The 26,618-nt window shown below is 32.8% G+C and overlaps 1 protein-coding gene across 1 annotated transcript; it reads right to left on the bottom strand.

Moving 5' to 3' along the window:
* Window positions 1-1,984: 1,984 nt before the first annotated feature.
* On the bottom strand, window positions 1,985-2,903 carry LOC149558632 (MLP-like protein 423). The gene is made up of 2 exons (XM_089786147.1): window positions 2,702-2,903; window positions 1,985-2,293 (listed from the first exon to the last, which is right to left on the bottom strand). Exons 1-2 carry the CDS (start codon window positions 2,878-2,880, stop codon window positions 1,999-2,001), a joined length of 474 nt encoding a protein of 157 aa, XP_089642273.1. The 5' UTR covers window positions 2,881-2,903; the 3' UTR covers window positions 1,985-1,998.
* Between the last annotated feature and the right edge of the window lie 23,715 nt (window positions 2,904-26,618).

Genomic DNA, 26,618 nt, shown 5'->3' with positions numbered 1-26,618 from the left:
ATATATATATATATATATATATATATATATATGTATATATGTATATGTACATATAGATATATATATATATATATATGTATATGTACATATAGATGTATATATATGTATATGTACATATAGATGTATATATATATATATGTATATGTACATATAGATGTATATATATATATGTATATGTACATATAGATGTATATATATATATATATGTATATGTACATATAGATATATATATATATATATATATATATATGTACATGTACATGCATATGTATGTATATAGATATATATATATATATATATATATATATATATATATATGTATATATATACATGTGTATATATACACATTGATATATATGTATATATATACATATGTATATATATATATACATATATATATATGCATATATATACATATATATATGCATATATATACATATATACATACATATACATATATATATATATAGAGAGAGAGAGAGAGAGAGAGAGAGAGGGGTAATGGTAGGAAAAAAGAAGAGAAATTTATAGAAAACTATTAAAATAATTTATAATATTACAATAAAGAACATAATTAGAAATATGGTTCACAACAATTTTTACTTTTTCTTTTTTTATTTCATATTTTGAATGAATTTAATTTTATATACATTTCTATATTGCAACAACTACATTCATTGTTGACGTTCATCTCCCTTTTTCAAATTTTTATTACTGCACAAGAAACTTATGAATCTAACTCTAATTTGTAGAGTGGGAAAGGTAGATAAAATATAAGTTGGTTATATTTTCTTAAATTTTGTTAGTGATAGTAAATTCTTTTAAAAATATATAAGAATACAGAATAACACTCATTTAATGCTAGAAGGTAGAAAAATAATATTTCTAGATAGAAACATCTACTAACTCATATATTGTACCAAATAATTCTTATATAAAATTTTTACTTTATATTCTAATTTGTTATTAAATTATAAAAATAATAATATATTTTATTCATCATCAATATCAACATTAATACATATTCCTTCTTATTCGTTCTTATTTAATATAGCATAATTTATATTTATTCATATATTTTTATATTTTTAACTCTAAATAAATTTTGAACAAATTTAGTTGAGGGACATTGACTAGAATATTCAAAGTGTGGGAATCCCTCCAATGTGATTACAAAGGAGGTTATGCATGGACCCATGGGACCTATGGCATAACATGTTCGAAGTTAAAGCTTGAGTGAGCTTGTTAAGTCGGGTGTTGTGCTTAGAAAGTTCTTTAAGCTCATCAATTAATAAGTAAGAGCTGGCTTTCATGATCTAACATGTTTTAACTATGTAGTTCTCGAGTCAAGGTCATTGACCATATTTTATGAGTAGTGGTTCACACAAACCCATCTCTCATGAAAATAAATGAAACACTTAGACTCATTGAATCTAGATGGCCTTACAATGATTTCTTCCTTTTTATTTAAATACTTGATTGACATTAAGAACAAAATTAAATTATTGTACAATAAAACTATTTTAATAATTTAGTGTTACATAAAATTCCGCCTACGGATCCACATTCTTTTCATTTCTATTAATTTCCAATGTAGACATCTCAGATTGGATGCTCTAAATGAATTCGATAACATTGAATATCCTAATCAAACGTTTAATGTTCTATACAGATAATAATAACAATGCAAATAAAATAGATCGAGGAGAAATTAATAGGAAAACATTCATACATTAATAAACCATTCAAAATGTCTCAGAGGACACCATCAAAGCTGTTTTGGAACACAAAGCCATACAAGACCTTGCTTTCACAGCGAATACACCACAATTGCTGATATAAAATATCAAGTCAACGTAAATCACACAAAAACAAGGCTCTATAGAGCCTCAAACAAACACTTCCTAAAACCAACGAGTTATCTTCCCATAATAACATTTATCCATTACACGAGTCTTGCATCAATCAACGATAGAGTCGAATATAGAAACATCTAAGCTAAGCCACCGGAAGTGGGTTCGAGAGAGAATATCGTTCCAAGAACTTGAAAGTGTGTACTGCAGTGTCCTTGGCATTCTCTGGACGTACAACTTCCCCTTCGTGAGCTGGTTCATACTCAATAGTCCACTTTACAATGCAAGTGCTTGAAGTGGCTCCAGGGCTTACCTTCAAAGTCAGTTTGTATGTCTTATACTTATTCATTAGCTGTCCATTCAGCACAGTGTGAGTGGTGGTCATATTGGCCTCATCCAAGGATTCTATTTTCTCCAACTTGTAAGTTGCCAAGTGAAACCTTGTTCAAATATTTAACCAAATAAAACGAGCAAAATAAAACAACTATTATAACAACTATTATAATATTGCTATCAAGATTCAAACATTGATCTATGTTTTATAAATAGTACAGTTTACAGAAATCTATCTTCCCCAGAATAAACAAATAACTTAGTACTTTCAAACTTGAGATTATTACTAGAAATTACTTTGGGCAACTAGTAATCACCTTGTACTATACAGAAATAATTAAAAGTTTCTCCTTTGTCTTTGAAAATAATTATCCTAACAATAAATAATGAATATATCACAGAACATCATTCTCAAAAAAGCTTAGATGATTTATTCAGAGAGACATCAAAATATGACAAAATTATATTTGAAAAAAGGGTATGGAAATTCTTAAATGACAAAAGGACTTTGACGCTTTCGTATACCTTCCCCATATTTGATGAGTCTAACACTGCCAGGGTTAATGCCATCTCCCTCGAGTATATCAATACTTTTGAAATGATTGGGCATCAGACTCGGAAATATATTTGCAGAATTCTCAAAGGCCTTTGCAGGAACGTTCAGCTCGGCCTCCCAACTCACAGTATGGACCATCTTCCTTCTTTACTAAAGGCTCAGAAATGACAATAGGAAAAGGAAGCGTTTTAGTTGGGGCTAAAGACAGCATTATATATATAAAATGTATATCAATAGGACTATCAAGTGCTCACAAGGCTTTCGTTTTCTTTCCAACATAATTTGTGCTTTAATAATTCATTGTAGAGTTATTTGAACATGACATTTGTGGTACTACATTGCAGAATTGAATGGCTGTTTAGACAAAACAGACAAAAGAAACTTTTATTTGACTTAAATGCCAAACAAAGTGAGGTGGTCTTGGGACCAAAACGTGCAAGTGCTCACAAGGCTTTCGTTTGATTGAATGGCTGTTTGGGCAAAACAGAGAAAAGAAACTTGTACTTAACTTAAATGCTAAACAAAGTGAGAAGGCCTTGGGACCAAAACTCAAGTGCTCACAAGGCTTTCATTTTCTTTCCAACAATATTTGTGCTTAAATAATTCAATGTAGAGTTATTTGAACATGACATTTATGATACTACATTGCAGGATTTAATGGCTGTTTGGGCTTTCGTTTTCTTTCCAACAATATTTGTGCTTTAATAATTCATTGTAGAGTTATTTGAACATGACATTTGTGATACTACATTGCAGGATTGAATGGCTGTTTGGGCAAAACAGACAAAAGAAACTTGTTTTTAACTTAAATGCTAAACAAAGTGAGAAGGCCTCGGGACCAAAACGCATTTCGGCCATGGAATTTTAGATGAAAGCTTTTCAGTATGAGTCCCCCCATCCCTTTCCAATAGTTATGTCGGGCTTTACACGTTTACTCTGGTTGGCTATTAAATATTGTTAGATAATTTTGTACAAAACTGATAAAAAGTTGAGAGTTATTTGAATAGAATTCTCAATCAGATCATTCATTTGACAGTAACTGTTCAGCTCTAGGACTGGCTGGCTATTAACAATAAATTAGTTTTTGCGTACGCAGCTGAACAAAATTGACACATGAAAGTTGCTTACAATCGTCCAATGGATTATCCATTTTGACAGTAAGAGTTCAGCTATCGCTCACCATGTGATTTTCACCTTCTAGACGTGACAACTAGTATAAGCTTTCTGTGAGACCACATTAGCAAACATTAGTGCTTTCAATGTGCTTAATAAAACGTTTATGTCAAGGTCTTCGAATTAAAATATGAGCATACATCTGACTTGATTATACGTCTTTATTATCTTGTATACCCATTGTTATTTCTGCAATGGGAACATGCCGCATGTACATAAGTAGTTAAAATTGTTTGAAATCTGAAACGGTCGGTTCTCCTGGAGCCATACGTCCACTTACTCGTCTGACACACATTAACTTGGTAGGTGAATTTGGAATCTGAAAAAGGAGGGAATGCTGTTTGATGCAAGAAAAAAGGGATGAAGCTTATTCATTCGAGTAGAGAATGCAAAGCAGGTAATTAGCAGATAAGAAAAAGTGCACAAGGAAGTGCAGAGAGTTCAGAGAGCAGGAGGAACAAGAAGAAGACAGAGGTTGCAACATCACAATCTTTGTTCTCATTGTTCTCTGTAAGTTCGTTTTGATTGTCCTTTGTGGCAATGATTGCTTTAGGCATTATTGTATGCAGCTTTGCAGTGCTGCAAGTTTACATTTCAAGTAGAAGTTGTTGGTTAAAGTTTTTGTTTCTAGTTGAAGCCCTATGCTCCCAGATTTGTATTCAATTGAACCAGTTTATGAATAGAAAGCAAGCAAGTAGGCGTACTAGCCAATCGAGTTTTTTTTGGCTCTTTGGTGTTTCCTTTCTATTTATTATGCATGTTGCATTAAGTTTTTGAGAAGATTAAAGTTGTGATCTCTCCGTCTTTATTCTTGTGTTTTAATGGTGGAAAGGTTCAGAGAGAAAGTCTATTGTTAACTTTTTGGTTCTATCGTTAACCGAGTCCTCCTAGTGCTAGCTTGGTCAGCACTTGTATGTATTGAATCTACCAAGTTACAGTTGAGTGTACTGAGTTTCCATCTTGTGCCTACCGAGCTCACTCGATTCCTTAGTCAACTAAGCTTACTTGGTCTTTGAATTGACTAAGCATTGTTGATGAGCTCCAACTTCCTTTGGTGATTGATCTTACTTGGCTCTCATTGTTTCTAAGTCACTCTACACCCACTATTGCCAAGAAATCCTCACTCAACACCTTAGCCTATCACTCAGCATCAACCTAGTTTCTAAGATTTTTTTATGTTATATATTCTCATATGATATTAGAGTTTTGAGGCCCAACATCCACAGTGAGTTAGGGCATTTATTTTCTGGGTATTTCACATGGCAGGAGATGTAGGAAAGATATGGTAGTAGCCACCATCCTTAGAAAAAATTATGATACATGGACAAAGAAGATGAGAACCATCATGGTTGCTAATGATTTGTGGGAGTTTGTGATCAATGGGTTCAATGATATAACCGACCGAACACAATATATTGCCCTAACAAACCCTCAAAAGACTCAAGTGAAGGAGTCAAGGGAAAAGGATGCAAAAGCCTTAAGTTTGATTGAGGCAACAATGACAAATTATTTTTCCCAAGATTGTAGCATACAATTATTCAAAGGAAGCATGAGACATTTTCAAGACAAACTTCAAAGGGACTGATAAGGTCAGTGTAGTGAAGCTACAAATGATTAGAAGGGAGTTTGAGAAACTTCAAATGGAGGATAATGAACCTACTACATAATTTAGCTTAGGAATCTCCACTTTGTTAAACCAACTCAAATCAAATGGAGAAGAGTATGAAGAGAAAAGGATTGTGGAGATTGAGGATTTTACCTCATAAATATGACAACCTTGTGATGACCATTGAGAAAGAAAATGAACTCACTATGTTGACCATGGGTGAGTTAATGAGAACTCTTCAAACCCATCAACACTGAATCAAAATATTAGCAACAATATCACAAGTGGAATCCTTCAAGGCTCAAGAGAATTCAAGAGGCAGAGGGAGAGGAAGAAATGGCTTAGGTAGAGGCTCAACAAGTAGAAGTTGTGGAAGAAATGGTAAAAGGAATGCTAGTGCAAAAAGTTCAGGATGAGCAAGCAACCGAGATGGAGCAAGTACCTCTCAAAACAACTCTAGAGGAGGTCAGAAGAATTACAAATCCAACAAGAGAAATGTAGAATGCTACTATTGTCATAAGTTAGGGCATTGTGGAAAAGAATATTGGAAGAAGTAGGGTGATCAGTCAAAAGATAGAATGCAAATGTGGTTGATGTGAACATAGGAAATGTAAACAATCCCATAGCCTTCATCATGTGTAACATTGGTGAAGAAGGTAGCTCTGACATATGGTACTTGGACAATGGTTGTATCAACCACATGAGAGATAATGAAAGTTGTTTTTCTTTCGTTGATAAAAGTTTCAAGTCTGAAAATTATGAATGGAAATAATGGAACCATTCCCATTGTTGGAAAAGGATCTATTATGGTCAACACTAGGCAAGGTGAGAAGAAGGAAATACAAAATGCATATTTTTCCCCAACTATGAAGCACAATTTGATGAGTGTTGGACAACTTATTCAAAATGGTTATAAGGTGATGGTAGAAAATGACAAGTGTGTCATTCATGGAAAGGAAGGGAGTAAGATAATACTTGTAGCAGTCAAACTGACAAAGAACTGAATTTTTCCCTTGAAGATAGAGACATGCTTCTCTTCGCAAGTCAGTGTTGCACCTCTGAAACATGCATGTACAAGAGTACAACAACAATTAGTTGTTAGGAGCATGATTGAAGACGCTTCCAAGCTATGGCATCTCAGGTATGGACATCTTGGCTTTGTTGATTTGAATTTGTTGTCTAAGAAAATAATGGTAGATGATTTGCCAAGCATTGTAGATTTATGTGACAAGTGTGAGGCTTGTATTTTGGGTAGGCAATATAGGCTTCCCTTTAATTCTTGTATTTCTAAAAGGGCATGGGCACCATTAGAATTGGTGCATTCTGATTTAGTTGGCCCTATGAAAACTACTTCTATTGGGGGGAGTACTTATTTGATGACTTTCATAGATGATTTCAATTGTAGGACATGGGTGTATTTTTTGAAAAGAAAATCTGAAGCATTTGATAAATTTGTTGAATTTAAAGCCATAGCTAAAAAATAATGTAGCTAGTATTTTAAGGTCCTTAGGTCAGATAGAGGAGGGGAGTATACCTCCAATATGTTTATGATTTTTTGCACAAAGAATGACATTAAGGAGGAGTTTACAACAAGTTATACTCTAGAGTGAAATGGAGTGGCAAAGAGGAAGAACATGATCATTGTTGATATGGCAAGGAGTATGATGAAAGAAAAGGGACTCCCAAAAAAATATTGGGGATAAGTTGTAGTGACAATAATGTATTTGATAAATTGGTGTCCTATAATGTTAGCTCATGACAAGATTCCTCTTGAGGCATGGTCAAGAAATAGATGGACAGTTGAGCACTTGAGACTATTTGGATGTGTAGCATATGCAAGGAACAAAGGAAAAAGATGGATGAAAAAGGTGTGAAGTGTATCTTCATTGATTATAGCTTAGAATCAAAGGATTATAGGTTGTATGATCCAATCACCAAGAAGATTATCATTTCAATAGATGTGGAGTTTCTTGAAAATCAGTCATGAGATGGCTTAGTAGATGAATCTTGAAGAACTTCAAGTAAAGTGTTGACTATTGATGAAGAAGATGACATCGGTGATTAGCAAGATGATGGAGTAGAAAACTTGGATAATTGAACGCAAAGGAAAAAAGGAAAGTAGCCTCAACCATTTTGAGTTTCAGCTCCTAACAATTTAAGATAGCCACGAGCCAACATGCAAAATAATAGCAATAGCAATATTGAGAATTCAAATCTCACTCTCACCTCCCTACTACCAAGAAAATCTAAGAATCTAAGTGAGATATAACAAGAAGAAAGGTATGATGAAGAGTTTAATGACAATGCCAATTTTGCATTATTTTCTCATAGTGATCTAATCTATTTTGAAAAAGCTATGAAGGAAGAGAAATGGTGTAATGTCATGGATGAGGAGATAGATGCTACTGAAAGAAATGAGACATGGGAGTAACTTCTTTTCCTCCTAGGAAACAAGTAATTGGAGTGAAATATGTTTACAAGACCAAGTGCAATGTTGAAGAAAAAATAGATGGGTATAAGGCATGTTTAGAGGTTAAGGGGTATAAAAGGTAGTATGACAAAGATTAAGATGAGACATATGCCTTGGTTGTAAGAATAGAAACTGTGTGTTTTATCATAGCAATTGTAACCCAACATAAATGAAAGGTATATCAAATCGATGTGAAGTCTGCCTTCTTGAATGGTGTATTGAATGAAGAGGTATATGTGGAGTAGCCACTTGGTTATGAAGTCTTGAGTGAAGAACACAAGGTTTATAGATTGAAGAGAGATTTATGTGGGCTCAAGCAAGCTCTAAGGGCATGGTATAGCAGGATTGACTCATACTTGATGATAAATGACTTTAGCAAAAGCGATGGTGAGCCCACAGTCTACATCAAGGTACCAAATGGTAAGGTTTTGATTGTTGTCTTGTATGTAGATGACTTAATCTTCATTGGAAATGATAATTTCTTAATTGATGAGTTCAAAGAGGCTATGAAGAATGAATTTGAAATGATAGACCTAGGTCTCTTGAAGTATTTTATAGGCATAGAAGTAAAATAAATGCATGATAGAATTTTCATCTCTCAAGAAAAATATGCAAATCATATCTTAGAGAGATTTAAAATGCATAATGGCAAGGAAAGCCCAACACCAATAGGAGTAGGTCTGAAGCTCGTTAGAATCTGAAAAGATTAATAACCCAGAAAACTAGTGCAAAGAGTAAATATCTAAACTATGAATGCAAATGATACAAAATCAAAATAGCATCATAGAGTTAGTCTCCAAGAGAGTAATGCAAATGCTGGAAGAAAAATAGCTTTAAGAGGATGCAAAAATAAGAGATGCAAATACAAGCCAGGTAGCATGCTTATATAGACTAAGAAGAGGGAGGAGGTGGCAACACCAACCAATGAGGAGCAACCATCTATCAGACTAAAGATAGCAAAGTATCTTCCCAAGATAGCTAATGGATGCTCACATGTAGGAAGATGACACCTCACAACCATTCACCTAATAAGACATGCTTTATTAACCTAAGCGAGATTATTAAAAGTGTAGGAAAAACCTAGCAAAATAGAAAAAATAAAAAACTACACTAACACCCCCCCATAAGCGAAGCTTAGGTGGATGTAGAAATGGGTCCCGGCAACGAGGCCATGTTAGGTACCCAAGTACAATGCAAGAAGATGCAACTTCTGAAAGTGGGGAAAGAGAGAAAACCACATGGGAAAAACCCTCCCCCAAAAAGAGGTAAGAACCTAGTGAAGAACCGAAGAAGTCTCCCGCTAGGTAAAATGTCCCCTAAAATAGGAACAAGGAGTGATCATGAAGAAGCAGCATCACTGAAGCATGAAGAACCGCAAAACTCTGTCAAAATGTTGATCTGTAGAACCTCCATGGAAATAGAAGGCACGAACCATCAACCAAAGAAACCTCCATGGAAATAGAAGGCATGAACCATCAACCAAAGAAGCATAGAACAACAATATAACCTCCCCTTAAGGTAGGTGAGGTGACAGGTAGCTGAAAAGATGGGCCAAAAATCTCCTACAACACAGGAGCCAAACTCATCGAGAGTGAGGTACAAACACAAATAAAGGCATGTGTCGTCGACACTGCATGAGAAATTAGAGAAAGAGGGCCTATAAGCGGCAAACAACTATCCCCCCCATGGAACTTTATATAATAGTGCGAGTACAACGAATCACAATGATGAAAAGGATCCCGAAACGCAAGAGTGGCACTTTATCTCAGTGCGTTGCATAAAGATGCTTACAATGAATATCAAAAATGATCAAAAAAACATAAGGCTGAAACAACAAAAGGTAAAGCCCAAAACGAAGCAACTTAAGCAACAAAATCGATCTCCGGACCTGAAACAAACAGAATATCCACTAGAATGCTAAAACGCAAAAGACTGAATAGGATGTGTTTGGAATAGAATCTGGAACAAAAACTAGCATCACTGGAAAGAGCACAGAAAGAGCTTTCCAGCGATATAAATAAGTCCAAAATTAGAGATCGGAAGCTCAAGATACGCCTCCCGGAGTGCAAAATAGAACATCCGGCTTTGACTGCCATAATAGGCAACCAAATTGTAGAAAAAATAAAAAAAACTTGTACCATCATCTCCATCTCAGAACCAGCTTTCCAATTCATTTTTCAGATCGAAAAAATACATCTGCATGCTCAAGTTACAGAAGAAAAATCGATAGGGCCTCCTCATGAAGAGCATATGCTAAAAGTGAAACTTGGGCACAATAATCAAGGAAACAAATAGTACCACTGCGGTCTACTCGAAAAATCATGCACTTTCAAAAAAAGAATCGCCTCGATACGAGGTCGTATGAGAAAGTTATGATCCTCCAAAGTTTCCAAAATGAGAACTGTGCACAGTCACGGCTGAGAATCTGCAATTTCTGAAGAATTCATGCGTGAAAATCAAAACCCAACTCCGCTAGTGGATAGAGCACAAAAAAATAGCCAAGTTCATAACAAGAATCATCAAAATCGGAGTCCATATGAGCAAGAATGAGACATTTGAAAACTGTGTTCAAATCTGCGACTGCCAACGGAGAGGGGTATGGCTGTAGCTTTGCATGCTCGATTATGAAAAATATACAGCTTGCATGCAAAATCTAAAAGATACCCAGATGGTTTTTCGGGGCTGCGAACAAAACCCAGAAAGCATTTTTCTTTCTGATAAACAAAAGATGTTGCTGTAGTGTAAATTAGACGCCTTTAACAGTAAAAAACGGCTCCAAAAATCAGAAAACGACCCCAATAACCAAAATATGACATGAAAATGCTGGATCAGCTTCTTAAGTCCATCAATGGCATGCTGGAACCTGCAAAACTGATTGAAAACTCCAAATATGCAAGTTGGTTGTCAGATTTGAGATTGAAACCCCAGAGAAAAACTGTTTTTGTCAAAACTTTTTTTGATTCTCAGGATCATCCAAAGATACAAGAGAAGAGCATACTTCGTTTTTCAAAAAATTACAATAAAGTTTATTTGCCCCCCTCTGAATCTCTCAAATAAGGGAACTGAAATCTACTCTTGCACATAGAAAAGCTCTGATACCATATTAGAATCTGAAAAGATTAATAACCCAGAAAACTAGTGCAAAGAGTAAATATCTAAACTATGAATGCAAATGATACAAAATCAAAATAGCATCATAGAGTTAGTCTCCAAGAGAGTAATGCAAATGCTGGAAGCAAAATAGCTTTAAGAGGATGCAAAAATAAGAGATGCAAATACAAGCCAGGTAGCATGCTTATATAGGCTAGAAAGAGGGAGGAGGTGGCAACACCAACCAATGAGGAGCAACCATCTATCAGACTAAAGATAGCAAAGTATCTTCCCAAGATAGCTAATGGATGCTCACATGTAGGAAGATGACACCTCACAACCATTCACCTAATAAGACATGCTTTATTAACCTAAGCGAGATTATTAAAACTGTAGGAAAAACCTAGCAAAATAGAAAAAATAAAAAACTACACTAACAAAGCTAAGTAAGAAGATTGTAGAAAAGGTGTGAATCCAATATTATACAAGAGTGTGGTTGGAAGCCTAATGTATTTGACAACAACTTGGTTTGATATGATGCATGCAGTAAGTTTGATTTCTCGATTTATGGAAACAATAAAGGATTCCCATTCGAAAGTGAGAAAGAGGATTCTAAGGTATGTGATTCATTCCAAGGGATTTGGAATTTTATATATTATAGATAATGATTTTAAGCTAGTTGGCTATACTGACAGTGATTGGGCTAGAAGCCTAGATGATAGGAAGAGCACTTCCAGATACATGTTTCATATGGGATTGGGTGCAAATTCATGGTAATCCAAGAAGCAACCTATTGTTTCTCAATCTACAACAGAGACTTAATACATAGAAATGAATGCAAAAATATGTCATGCTATTTGGTTAAGAGAAGTCTTGATAGATTTGGATGATAGACAAGAGGATGGAACCACAATCTTTTGTGACAATATTTACTCAATTTCACTATCAAAGAATCCTATCTTACATGGGAGAAGCAAGAACATAGAGATTAGATATCACTTCATCAAAGAGTTGGTGGAGAATGGAGACATTGAAATGGAGTTTTGTAAGTCTGAGCAGTAGCTAGCAAACATATTTATTAACCCATTGGGCATAGCAAGTTTTGTGTACCTAAGGAGTCTGTGTGTAGTTGATTTGGATCAAGAGTGATTCTTGTTTATATGGCTTGGGACAAATGGAGAGTGTTAGAAATCTAAAATGGCCAATTTTCTTGGAGCCAGACAACAACCTACCCGCTCGAGACATATTAACTAGATAGGTGAATTTAAAATCTTAAAAAGGAGGGAAAGTTTTTTCATGCAGGACAAAAGGAATGAAGCCTATTCATGTGAGTAGTGAATGTAGAGTAGGTAATAAGCATATCAGAAGAATTGTAGAAGAAAGTGGAAAGAGTTCAGAGAGCAAAAGGAAGAGCTTGTAGAAGGACAATATTTGTTCTCATTGTTCTCTATAAGTTCATTTTGATCATCCTGTGAAGTAATAATTTCTCTAGGTGTTATTGTATGCATCTTTGTAGTGTTCTAAGTTTTCATTTCAAGTACAATTTGTAGGTTAAAATGTTTGTTTCTTGTTGAAGCCCTCTGTTCCCAGATTTATATTTAGTTGAACCAATTTATGAATAGAAAGCAAGCAAGTAGGCATACTAGTTGATCCAGTTGTTTTGAATATTTGTTGTCCTCTTTCTATTTATTATGCATATTGTGTTAATTATTTTAGAAGATTAGAGTTGCAAAATCTCTATTTTTATTCTTATGTTTTAATGTTGGAAAAGTTCAGAGAGAAAACCTATTGTTAACTTGCTCAGTTCTATTAACCAAGTCCTCCTAGTTTTATCTTGTGAACACTTGTATGTATTGAGTTTGTCAAGTTATGATTGAGTGTACTAAGTTTCCATCTTGTGCTTACTGAGCTCACTTGATTCCTTATTCAACTGAGCTCACTTAGTATTTATATTGATTGAGCACGGGTGAAAACCTCCAACTTCCTTTGGTGACTGAGCTTACTTGAGTCCCATTGTTTCCAAGTCACTCGGCACCTAGTACTATTAAGCAACCCTAACTCAATATCTTAGCTTGCCGAGTTCACTTGACAACCACTACCTATCACTCGACATCAAGGTTGTTGAGAATTTTTTTAAGTTATATATTTTGACAAAAATGGCATAATGAAATCACTATTCTCACCATCTATTTTGAAGATATAAGAGTCATATTAGATGGATCTAATAGCACAAGATGAAATTTGTATTGAGGAAAGGAAACTCTATGAAGATAAACTTAGTACTAAAAGAATTTTATAATTTAAGCACATAGATTTTCATTGGTACGATTTTTTGTTGTCTTCTTATAGTGGAAAAAGTGTTTGAACATTGAACCATTCTTCTTTTTTCATCTATTTCTATTTAGGGATTTATATTTTGAAAACTGATGGTAGATCATTAAGTTATGTATATTTTTTGAACTCGATGGTAAAAAATCTTATACAATCAAATCTAGAAACTATACAACATTACTATGGGTTGTGAAAATATGATAGTTCTAATAGATCATTAAGTACTATTCAAAGTGGAAATCATACATACCATTAAGAAATAATATATTTTAAATTAATAATTTTGTTTTGATTAAAAAAGGTAGGAAGAGAGTCCTAAACCCGCATAACAACAAAGAGCACATATGATCTCTACCCTAGACCATTACAGCCAAGCAACAAAGAATCAAAATCTAACCCTAGCAATTAGAGCCCCACCCAAAACTTACAGGAAATCAAAATAATCAAAACCAACCATGTTCTTTGAATAGTTAAAACCATCCACACCTAAAATTAACATAATTCTATACTTTGAACAACTAAAATTACTAACCAAAATAAAAGTCTTACTACCCCAACAATAGTGGGGACTATCAAAGTTACCATTTAATAGAAACAAACTTGACAATATTGAAATATAAATGTATTTTAAGAAATCAATATGAAACAAGAGAATACTAGAAAACCCTAAAAGTACCAAAAGCACAAGAAAGAGGATCTAAGCCTATTTAATGTTCTCTTATTATGGAAAAAGTTTTTGAAGATTGATATGTTCTTCTTTTTTCATCTATTTCAATTTAGGCATTTATTTTTTGAAAACTGATGGTAGATCATTAGGTTTTGTATAGTTTATGACTCAATGGTAAAATATCTTACACAATCGAATCTAGAAACTATACAACATTACTATGGATTGTGAAAATCAGATAGTTCTAATATATCATTAAGTACTATTGAAAGTGGAAATCATACATACCATTAAGAAATAATATATTTTAAATTAATGATTTTATTTTGATTAAAAAAGGTAGCAAGAGTGTCCTGAACTAAATAACAACAAAGAGCACATACCATCTTTTCCCTGGATAATTATAGCCAAGAAACAAAGAAGAAAATTCTAACCCCAACAATTAGAGCCCCACCCAAAACTTACAAGAAATTAAAATAATCAAAACTAGTCATGTTCTTTCAAGAGTTAAAACCATCCATACCTAAAACTAACATCAATCTATACTTCAAACAACTAAACATAATAACCAAAATAAATTCTTACTACCCTAACAATAGTGGGGAATATCAAAGTTATAATTTAATAGAAACAAACTTGACAACATCAAAATAGAAAAGTATTTTAAAAAACTACATATGAAATAGAACACTAGAAAACCCAAAAAGTACCAAAAATCTAGGAAAGAGGATATAAGCCTATTTAGTGTTCTCCCAATCTTCATTAAGGTACTTGATCTCTTCAATCAAGTTCTTGATCTGTATGATACTCTTTATCTCATTGTACTTCTCCTCCTTGATTTGGATCGCCTTTCTCACTTTACTCTTCCCATTAATCACCTCAAACACAACCTTTCTCATAATTTTCTTCTGCACCTTGCAAATGGCAGAAATAGTGACACCCAAATCAAATTATTGATGGAATTTTTGAACTTATTATATAGCTCTTCAATCTTCTCATTAATTTTAGTAAAACCTTTTTCATAACCCTTTTTGAAGTCTTCCAAATGCCTTTGGATAATAGGGGGAATTATTATTCCCCAACCTCAATTTTTTCATAGGATTTGAACTCTTCATCACTGGAAACCATTTTTTGAATTTCAAATAACAGATGCCCATTTCTTACAACATGTGGTAGGATTTTTTGCTACTACATCAGATTTTGGTTTGGGGGTAACAACACAAACCTGTGTGACCTTTTCTAAAGAAACATGATATCAGAATGTGACAATTCAACATTAATGACAAAAAAAAATGATATTTGTGTTTAAAGTATGAAGATGATGTAAAGTGATGAAATGTGTAGAATTGGATGAATTTTATGCCTATAATTTTATAATTTTTTTGAGTATGAATTTATTCATTTTATTTTGTTTGGAAGTCCCTTTTTTAATTGTAAAAAATATAGGGTGTAGTTCCCATCAAACAAGTATGTGCAAATAATTTTTTTTTTGTTCTGATTTGAAAATATCTTATAGATGGCATATATAGCTAGTGAACAAAAATAGAAATAATTATTTTTGATGTATATTTTCTTTGTTATAAGTACTCAAGTTTGACCATACCAGAATCCTACAATTTTTTCCTCCCATCAAAACTTCCCTATCAAATCTATACCTTGTTGAAAAAAAAATTACATATTCGTGAAGAGGATTCACTCCTCTAGAGATAAATATTATTATTATTATTATTATTGATATGTTTTACTATTTTTTTTCCTTTTTTGAGGGAGCATCTTCTGAAATGTTGAAATATTGACTTATAATATTTTGAGACTATAACATATTATAACTAATCAAAACAGTCAAAAATTTATATAATGATGATGCTAAATCTGAGATCTATAAAAGGGTATTTTTAGTTTTTGAAAAAAATTGAGTTTTGATAAAGAAATGAGATTTGACCAAAACAGGTTTTTGTATCACAAACGGTGACATAGATCTGTGCTTTTACCCTTGAGACAGGCTTGGTGAGACCAAGCCTATGCCTTGACCTCTCAAGATTTGGCTAAGGCATTGAACTAACAAATTCATGCCTTGCCATAATTTTTAGAGGGTCTCCCCATTCAAATTTGTTTACAAAATAATAACCCATAAGATTTCCCATTGTCCTGATTTCAAAAATATAAATGTTATAGTGTTATGAGTTTATTTACCATTTTTGCATTATTTTTTAATAAAAGATGGTATGTAAATGTAAAATGGCAAGGTTCACTAAAACTTTAATAACTTTTTTTATTTTATAATTTTTCTTAAATTAATTTATATGTCATCAGCCTACATACAATGTTTTTGAAGTCAAAAAAACAAAATTATAACAAAAGTGAAATTTTGATCAAATTATGGTGTCCGTACACGAGAGGTTTTAAAATTTACCTTTATAGACAATTAATAATTAATAATAAAAATTATTAAATAAAAAATTAAGAAAAAATATTATCATCAATATTTTCTATGTAAAATAACTTCCTTTAAAAGGATTTACAAAAAAATATTTATCTGTTTCAAATTATGGTGTTTGTACACAAGTATGGTATGGTCCTAAAACATGCAATTTGAAAAAAGTGGTTTTTAGAGATCCATACCCAAAAACAAATCTATCATATAGGTACACGAATAAATTACATATTCAACAAGTATATTGCAAACACTATAGTTTTTATTTCTAAAGGTTTTTATATTCAATCTCTAAATGCCTCAAATTTTGACATCAATTGACAAAAAAAAATTAAAAATAGGAAAAAACACTTCAACATTTTGCTCAAAATTGAGACCCAACTTCTTGCACTTACCCTAATAAGAAACCTACAGTAATCTATCATCGTCAACCAATATCATCTAGCATATCAAATATATTGAGATTACATATAAAAAAAATCAAAGGTTTGAAGATATTTTAAACGAACAATATATCACCATGTGAAATCCAAAACACATTTTTTATGAGGTGTCCCTATTTCAACAAAGTGTTTAACCTACCTTCACTTGGTGTAAATAATTTGAAAAATATTCAATCCCTACAATATTCCTAAAAGAAATATTCAAATTAAAATATAAAAGGAAATAATCCAAGAGAGCTATATTAAGAGGATTATTATCAAACACCAAAAATATTGCGAGTGATTCCAAAGATCAACACAAGGAGACATGAGGTTTTTGAAGGAAAAAAAAAACACCCATTTAAATCATACTAAATAAGGAAAAGTAGAGAGAGAGAGAGAGAGAGAGAGAGAGAGAGAGAGAGAGAGAGCGCTCTTATTACAAGAACTACAATGTGTGGGTAGGTGTGTTAGTGAATAAGAGAGGAGTATCTCTTGTATAGAGATGAGAAGATGAGGTTTATATATTAACCCCCTATTGTATGAATATTTCATTCATAAGTGTGTTCAAAGTGTCATACTCCTCTTAAGGTGAATAAAATATTTTCTATAATAAATGAATTACAAAAAAGGCATGTCCTCACACATGGAGAAGTGGAAAAATAAGTGACATTTCCTCATACTTGGACTAGAGAACAACAATTATATAAAAGATACTTTATTTTATCCCAAATAATTAAATAAATACAACCAAGGAAAGACTATTTCTTATAACAACCCCCTTTAATATTTACTTGGAGAGATTACAACAAGGGATATCAAACCTAGTTTACAAAAATCTGCAACTTGATCTTTCATATAAAGAAAAAATTGAAGTGTCTTCAAGTCAACATAGGTACATTTTGTACATTCATCTTTGTAGATCCAAGATAAGTGAATGGGTCCTTCTATTGTGTTTAAGAAGAAGTATATCTACATCTTCATGTAGATTTATGGTGCAAAGGATATGTAAAAAATATTGATGATGTCTTGTATGTGTCTTGATGGATCACCCAAAAATAGAAACAAGAAAAAAGGAAACGATCTACAAGGATAATTCCATCTTATATTAAAGTTCAAAAATCTTTTGAAATGTTAAAAATATAAGAAAACTCTCATACAGAAAACTATGGTAGAGTGATAAAGCTCAATGTAACCTATCACCACAAAGCAATGGAGCTAACCTAATATCAAGATAAAAGCTCAAAATATTTTCAAAATAAGCTAGATATGATAGTATTAATCAACTATATCACTAAATGAATCTACTAATATGTAATAAGCCCAACTAATGAAACCTACATCCAAATTGCATCAATCACATGGATAAAGATATTTCAATAATTAGTCATGCCACTGCAAATTAATGGGTATTGACTCAATAATCTACATGACTCTTGATATAAGTAGTGAATTACAAGTAGCATTATCAAATTACTATATATATATTGAAGAAATATGAGAGAGATGTAATGATGATTCAATAGAACATGTGACTCAAGCATCATATCAAGTCAAGATCCTAATTTTGAAGAAATTTTTTCATTAGGTACCAAAGGGAAGGATTATGAGTAATATCAATATGTTGCCTTCTAATAAGAGCTCCAACATGGTGCAAAATATTTTTCAAGACCAACATCTTTACCATAACAAAAATGATCAAGATGGGTCAAATCAATTAAAAATAGAGGGAAACTCCATGAATAACACCCTCTTCATGATCAAAGGTGGAGTAATTTGTCCTCTTATAGGGTATCAAATTCATAGATTATTTGGGGAATCATAGGATCTAGGTGAAAGGATACTCCATAATTTTCATTGATGATGTCAATCCCTGGTCAAAGACGAGTTGGGAGATGAAAATTGCATTTCCTCTCCTTGGGAATATGAAGGAATTCACCGATCAAGACACATACTGAGAAGGAAATAAGCTGGTAGATAAACTAGTAGGGTTACATTTGGATATGACTAGACTGTGGTGTTAGTGACAACTCTCACTCTTACCAATAGAAATTCAAACCCATGTCAAGAATAAAGTTACACATGATCACATGAATAATTATGCAGTTGAAAATGGTTACCAGCTAGCATGAAAAGGCTTTTGGCATCCAAAGTAGGGGTAATGACATTAATTAGTCAGTTACCTTACTTAGACATTATTTTATGGTCTGTAGTTTATTATGGAAATATTTCAAAATGGTTTTATATGATTGGGGTTGGAACTTTAATGATGAATCGGAAGGCCCTATTTGTCATTATTTTAGCAATTCCCAATATCACATCATTAATGAAGGGGTTCTTTTGATTTACCCTTCTCACATGCCAGATTATTGTAGACGTGAATTCTATTCAAGATAGTGAGAAAAAATGTTATAGGCAAAGGAAATTTCTAGAAAGGCTATTTTATTGATCATTTAATTGGAAAATGTCTTTTCACCAAATACAACCCCTGCACAGTCATTTAAAAAATCATATATGTTTGTCTTCAAATTTTTAGATTTTCAGCCTAGAAAAATCTGGCAAGCCTGTGTTACTAGTTGACATGGAAGACAAGAGGGATAGGATTGAACCCTTGAAAATTGAAGATGAGTAGAAAAAGAATGAATATTCTTGGATGTGCATAATAGAGGGTGGGTTGTTGCATCTTATATAGGTCGTGAATGGTTTCAATGAGATGGTATCATTATAGTTGGTTCATAGCCAAAAGGATAAAAATGTTCCTATTAATGGTATCACTTTTAAAATCTATGAGGAAGTGATTACAAAAATGAGCGCTCTCTCCCTAGAAGGAAGGAGGTGGAATTGGGTTACTAAGGTGGGTAATGAAACCAATATGAACATATTATCCAAAGTGGGTGTTGAGCCTATTTTCTTGAGAGGTGGTTTTAATAGGGAAAAATTATTGGGGTTGTGTAATGATGGTTTCTTCTTGATTATGAAGTATCTCACCCTAGAGCGTCACCACAAAGTGAGTTATTACTACCATTTCCCTCTCTTATATCACTTCCATTATCATGATGAAATTTTCCTCCCTTTCTTTTTACTTCATTATATAGAATCCTTAATTACGGATGTGCTTAAGTGTAGAGAGGAAGGAAATATTATACTTTTATTCAATAGGGCCTTATTTAGCATTTGTATAACTTTCATTGTGCTATTGATGTCCTCCCTATAATATTATTTTTAATCAACCCCGGATGCTAAAATACTTCCGCTATGGTTATGTCATGACTTACATTCTCATCTCACCCACTATTTCCCAAGATTCTCCTTTCTCAAGTGTCTTAATGCTCAATGACCTTGCCACTTTGTTGTGTTCTTAATTAAACCCTAAAATGGAGCTTGTTGTTCATTTGGGAAAAATTGTCAAGGAATTAACTGGGGGTAGGTGGATCTCTTATAGGCTTGCCTCAAGCCATGGTAAGAGAAAAAGGATTGAAACTTAGGAGAGCTAGAAGAATGTAGATACAAAATATGATTTGAAGGGAAATGAGCGGAAAGGGAAAATATTAGGAAAAAATAGAAAGTTCTGAAGAATATATTTCATTGAGGAGAAAGAGGAGGAAACTAAAAATCATCCCCACAGATGGAGGGGGTCCCTGAGGATAAAGACATATCCCATGTTTTGGATAATTTTAGTTTGGATAATGTTGATCTAACTTTTAACAAGGAGGCCCTAAGAATTATTGATAACTCAACTATGACTTCCACTTCTCCCCTACCAAAGCCAAAGGAGGACCCCCCTACTCAAACTTATCCATGGCTATCCCCCTTGATCACCCCCCTTCCCTTGTTATTCCCCTTAGTTCCCCCACCTGTCTAGCTTCCCCCCTCCCCCTTTCCACCACTTCAAAGAAAACTAATTTTTTGTAGGTTAAGCTGAGATAAAGAACCTGTGGGTGGAGATGGAGGAACTTAAAAACATAGTGTTGGGACTTAAGTTGTGTTTGAACATGTAGGTAGATTTTGTTGTCAAAATAATGCATGGAGCAGTAACTTCTCTCCAAAAATTACAATAGGAAAAAGTGGAGCGTAATGAAGAGGTGGAGGCTAAAAAATTCTTGAAGCTCTATATGTTCTTTATTAATGATTGGCTGGATGTGCTACTGTCAAAACCACCCCTCCCTAGGAGGAGAAGGATAAATGAGGGTATTGCTTGATTTTGTGTTGATTACTTTTTGTTTTGATTTTATTTAATGCTTAATTTTAAGTTCCACATGGTTGTTATTTGGATTATGAAAACTTTTGTTAGTAAGGACATCTATATTGCTAGCTTAATTTATTACAATTTGATTACTATGTACTATAGGTGGTTATATAGTTTGTTACTGAACTCTCATACTATTTATTTTTAAAAATATTGGTGGTTATTGTGTTGTTTATTAGATTGTGTGCTACTCCTCTGCTAACAATTATTCTATCACTTTGTTAATTCTTTGGTCTAGTCACCCAATTTTGACTACTTCTAGTTTCAAAAATACCCTCACCATGACAAACAAAATGGATGAAAAATCCATTTAAATGCCATCCTCTCAATGTAGAAGAAATGAAACAAAATAGAGAGAAGCTCCATAGACATATCATTATCTCAATGTCAAACGAAATGGGTAGAATCTCTATATAAATATTATTCTCTCAATTTGGAAGAAACAAAACAAAATAGATAGAAGGTCCATATAAATATCATTCTCTCAATCTGGATGAAATGGAACAAAATGGAGGAATTCTCCATATAAAGTAAGTGCATGCCATTATGAGATAGAGGGATACTCGATGGGCTAAATAAGGAAACTATGAGTCACTTATAACTGATGGGTCATTCATAATATGAGTTAGGTATAATGGAAGGGGTCCTCTATAGTTAAATTTGAAAAATTGGCTCTTGAAGAAACACCAAATCCAATAAAATTCATAGAAATTAATTCTATAAAACCATAAAGTACCAACATGGGCATAAAAGGATGCCATAAAAACATTAAACTATAACTATGTACAAATCAATAAATCATAGTAAACTTGAGGGCATTTATGTATGATGTCTCATAAACCTCAATAATTTGATATAAACATAGTTTTAATTGGTAGAGTAACAAGAAAAACAAATCTAAGAATATCAATTAGAAAATCTATTGAAAGTGAATATGGGTACTACATTAAAATAGTCAATGGAAAGTTGTTACTTGTTCTGAAAGTACTTTATAATTGAAAATAATCAAATGATTACAGCAAATAGAATTCTAAAATCTAGAATTTTTATAATGTATAATCAATAATTTGAAATGAAATATATTAGATATGAAAAAAAAAAGATGAAATGATAAAAAAAAAAAAATGGAGATATAATGTTAATGGTAGCTGAATAGAATGTTAAACATGGGAATAAGGAGAAGCTCATTATTTAAAAAAATACAATTTTAACAAAAGGTGTAATGGATTTCTAGACTATGAGTCATCATAATAGATAAAGTGGGATAAAGAATTGTGATTTAATAAAATGTTGTTATATTCAAGATGAATTCTTTATATGTATGTATGTATGTATGTATATTTATATGTATATCTATGTATATGTATGTATATATATGTATACATGTATTGGAGGATTTGAGCAAATACGCAAATCAAATCCATGAAGCTCTCAAATGCCTGCATGTAGAAAACCTATCATAGAGAAGAAAAATATAAGAAGACACAAGGGTTTGCTCTGAAAATATGCAAATTGTTTTCTTAGATAAAGAAAAGATGTAGATTATTACAAAAGATCAATCCTTATAAAAGGAGATCGAAACCTAAAAGGGTAACCTAAAAGGTAAAAGCTATTTAATAATTACTTATTAATTATTGAATAGGGAATGAAAAAGGTGCATAAAGTTAAATCTTAAGAAGGGAGAAAAGGTAATTTAATTAATGAAATTAAATTAACCTTTTTCTCTAACACCCCCCTTAAAATGAGTGACAATACAGTTACAAATAATGTAGAAAGAGCAAAGAATCTATGATGCAATAAAGAAAGAAAACTTGGGTCCTAGCAACAAGCCCTAATGAAGTACCCAATCACAACCAAATCTCTATGAAATGAAGAAATAGAGAAAACCCAGTGGAAAAAATTCTAATTCAAAAAGAGATAATTGAAAACTTGCTGAAGGACTACAAAAGCCTCCAACTAGAGGAATTGTTTTAGAAAATAAGAACAAAGATAAATCATGAAGAAAACCATTGAAGCGTGTAGAAGCTACAAAATCTGTCAAAAGATGCTATTGATCTGTAAAAGCTCCTCTAAAATAGAACCTAACTAGGTAGAGAAGACTATAATCTGCATCGAATCAAGAGGCAAACAAAGACAAACAACTAAATTCAAAGATACATATGGCATGAAACACCAAAGCCTAAAGAGTTGATCAATAAAACCAAGGAAGCATGAGAAACATTAAAAGGAACCTCTATAATGAAGACAAGGGTGAGGTGATAGGCAACTAAGAATGTGGGCCATTAACTCCTACAAAATAGAAAGAACCAAGAACATCGAGAGTGAGGAAGAGGTATAGACACCTATAAAGGCACATGCCATTGACACATCATGGGGTTAATGTTATGGAATAAAAACTCCCTTGATACAGGAAGAGGGCACTAAAAGGAAAACAACTATCCCCCCATGGCACTTTATAATGCAGTGCAAGTACAATAAATCACAATGATGAGAAAGATCCTAAAACTATAAGAAGTGACACTTTATCTCAATGTGTTTGCATAAACATGCATACAAATGATATCAATATTGATCAGAAAGTGTAAAGAGCTGTTAAAATAGACATTGCAATCCAAAAGAAAGAAATCACATGCCATGAAAATGATGCCCAAACCTACAACACCCAATATATCTACTATAGTACAATAAAGAAAAAACCATAATAGAAATAGCGTAGAGTAGAATTTGGAAGAGAAACCAACATTTTTGGAAAGAGAACTTAACCATAGTTCCAAAAATATAATGCTTGTGAAAAATTGAGATACGATGCTAAAGATGTTGAGAATAGATCGAAAGAAACTAATCAAAGAAGGTGATTGTTGAAAGAGGGAGAGTGTTGAGAACATACAAGTATAAAAAATATGCTTCAATCATTGTTTTGTCACTGATGTCAAACCTACTATTTAATGGTGAGACAATTTCTTATATGATTTAAGTACGATCACTTATTTGATTGATGAAGAGGATTTGATCAAAAGATGTAACAATAGCACCTAGAGAAAATGTTGAGTTATGATTATGTAAAAGAGTAAAAGAATCAATTAAAATAGTGGTGACATGATGTATTGATAATATACTTAAGGTTGCAAAGGTTGGTTACACTAAGAAAGTTTAGAAGAACAAGTTACATAAAGTTTTCTACCAAGCTTGACCGAGTGGATAGTAGGTATTGAGCAAATTCAATGCAAGCCGAGCAAAAAATTAGTTGGAGATGAGTAAATGCTTATTCTAGCATATGTTGAGCACAAATGTAGATGCCAAGTAAAGTTTAGTTGATGTCTAGCACCAGTAAACCTTAATTCATGTTGAGTGATTTCACTATGGATGCTGAGCAACATAGTATGTGTCAAGCATCAGAGTTGCATTATTTAAAAGATCATGAAATTGATGGATTTGAGCTAACAAGTTTGTTTCCTTAGATTATGTGAACCAGGTCAAAGATAAGGTTATTGAGCTGGTGGTACAGAATTCAAGGTAAGCTCTTTTTAGGTGAATTAAAAGAGGATTCTAGGATAAATTTTTGGAAGCGATATGAAATATGGGGTAGATTCATTATTTCCTACATAATCCATTTAAACCCTAAATTGGATGATGGAGAATGAGCAGCAAAATATCTTAATTTCCTATTTATAGGAATGGTTGTTCATGAAGTAAGGTTGTCATGAGCGAGAACCTAAGGAAGACAAGGAGTCAAAGGTTTTTCTTCATCAAGTGACCTAAGAGAAGAGTCTATAATGGCATGTTAAGAAAGAAGGCTTAAGAAGATGAATGCTTGAAGGGTGATCAAGCTATTAGAGCTACAATGAATGAAGGTCAAGTACAATGGAGGACTGAATAGTGATCTGTAATCTACAAATGATGTTGGAAGTTGTTATTAGATCGAGCCTTACTGTTACTCTGTAACAAGTGTATCAGTCTAGGGTAAATCCTTTGGATTAAGGTTGACCTAACAGTTGTTTGTAAATTATTTAACCAGGAAACATTCCAAGGGAATGGTCTAAAGTTGTCCAACAAGGCTCACTCTTAATAGGGTGATTGAAATCCTTTAATAGGATCACATTTAAAAGTGTGTATTATAACCTTTACTAGCATTGGCCTTTCATAGGGCATCACTTCAGAAGAGTGAAAAAGTGTAACATGTTACTAGTAGTTTTTCCAAATTGGGTTTCCATCTAAATCACTATGTCAGGTGTGTTGATGAATCTTCTATGTTTCATGTTTACATTTCTACAAGTTGATTTGATAGTAACCTACAAGTTTTAAGTGATTGCATAATATTATGGATGCATGCCTGATGAATAATGTTTCATGGGTTCACTAAGTTGTGAAAAGTTTCATTTATACATCTAGACCTTGGATAACTGATTAAGCTCCCTTCCCTCTCATTTATTCTAAAGTATTCCAACAATTGGTATCAGAGCTATCTACTTAAGAGGACTAGTTTGAAGGTACTAGAAGCACAAAGATCAAGATGTGAAAAAGAGAAGTACCCAAGCTCAATAGACATAACTTTCCTGCATGGAAAAGTTTGATAAAGCTACACCTTGGAGAACTTGGATATCATGCACAACCTACTATTTCCACTAAGCAATATAATCTTGCTGGTACTCCAACTATTGAGGATATGAGAAAGTAGAAAAAACACAACTAGGAAATGTTGGAGATTGCGTCTACCCTAAGCTATATTGAATTTGATGATATCAAAGATCTTGATAGTGCAAAGAAAATGTAGGATGCCTTGACTACTATCTATGTAGGAGATGAAAATTTTCTAAGAGCCAAAATTAAAAGTTTTAGAGGTAAGTTTGATGATATAAGAATTAAAGAAGGTAAAAATATTACTCAATATGTTTCAACGATAGAAGAATTTGTTAATGCAATAAGAGGAGCTACTGGTAAATTAGATGATAACACTATGCTAAGTAAAGTCTTGAGAAAACTACCCCATATATATGCTATTAGAGTTTTTGCAATTCAAGAACCTATCTATGTATAGTAGGGAATGCTCTATCACTTGAAGGTCTAGTAGGTAGACTCACTACTTTTGAGCTATCTAAATTTGATAATTACAAATCTATAAGTATTGAATCTACTTTCAAAGCTAAGATATCATTAAAAGAACCTAAAGAGAAGAAAAATAATAAAAATAAGGAGTATGTGTCTAGTGATAGTGATATAGATGAGGAGGATGTAGAACAACTTGGAGCACTATTGGAAAGAAGATTCCACAAAGGTAAAGGAAAGTTCAAAGGTAAGTTACCTATCATTTTTTTCAATTGCAACAAGGTTGGTCAAATTGTTGTTAGATGTCCAAAGAAGAACTACAAAGGTGGTGACAAATATAAGAGCAGAAGAGATGAAGACAACAAGGACTATAGAGACAAAGGTAAGAAGTCTT

Source organism: Cupressus sempervirens, chromosome 5, assembly GCF_028749045.1.
Source record: "Cupressus sempervirens isolate cs-2001-9-10 chromosome 5, ASM2874904v1, whole genome shotgun sequence".
Taxonomy (NCBI): domain Eukaryota; kingdom Viridiplantae; phylum Streptophyta; class Pinopsida; order Cupressales; family Cupressaceae; genus Cupressus; species Cupressus sempervirens.
This window is presented reverse-complemented; position numbering and strand designations above follow the sequence as displayed.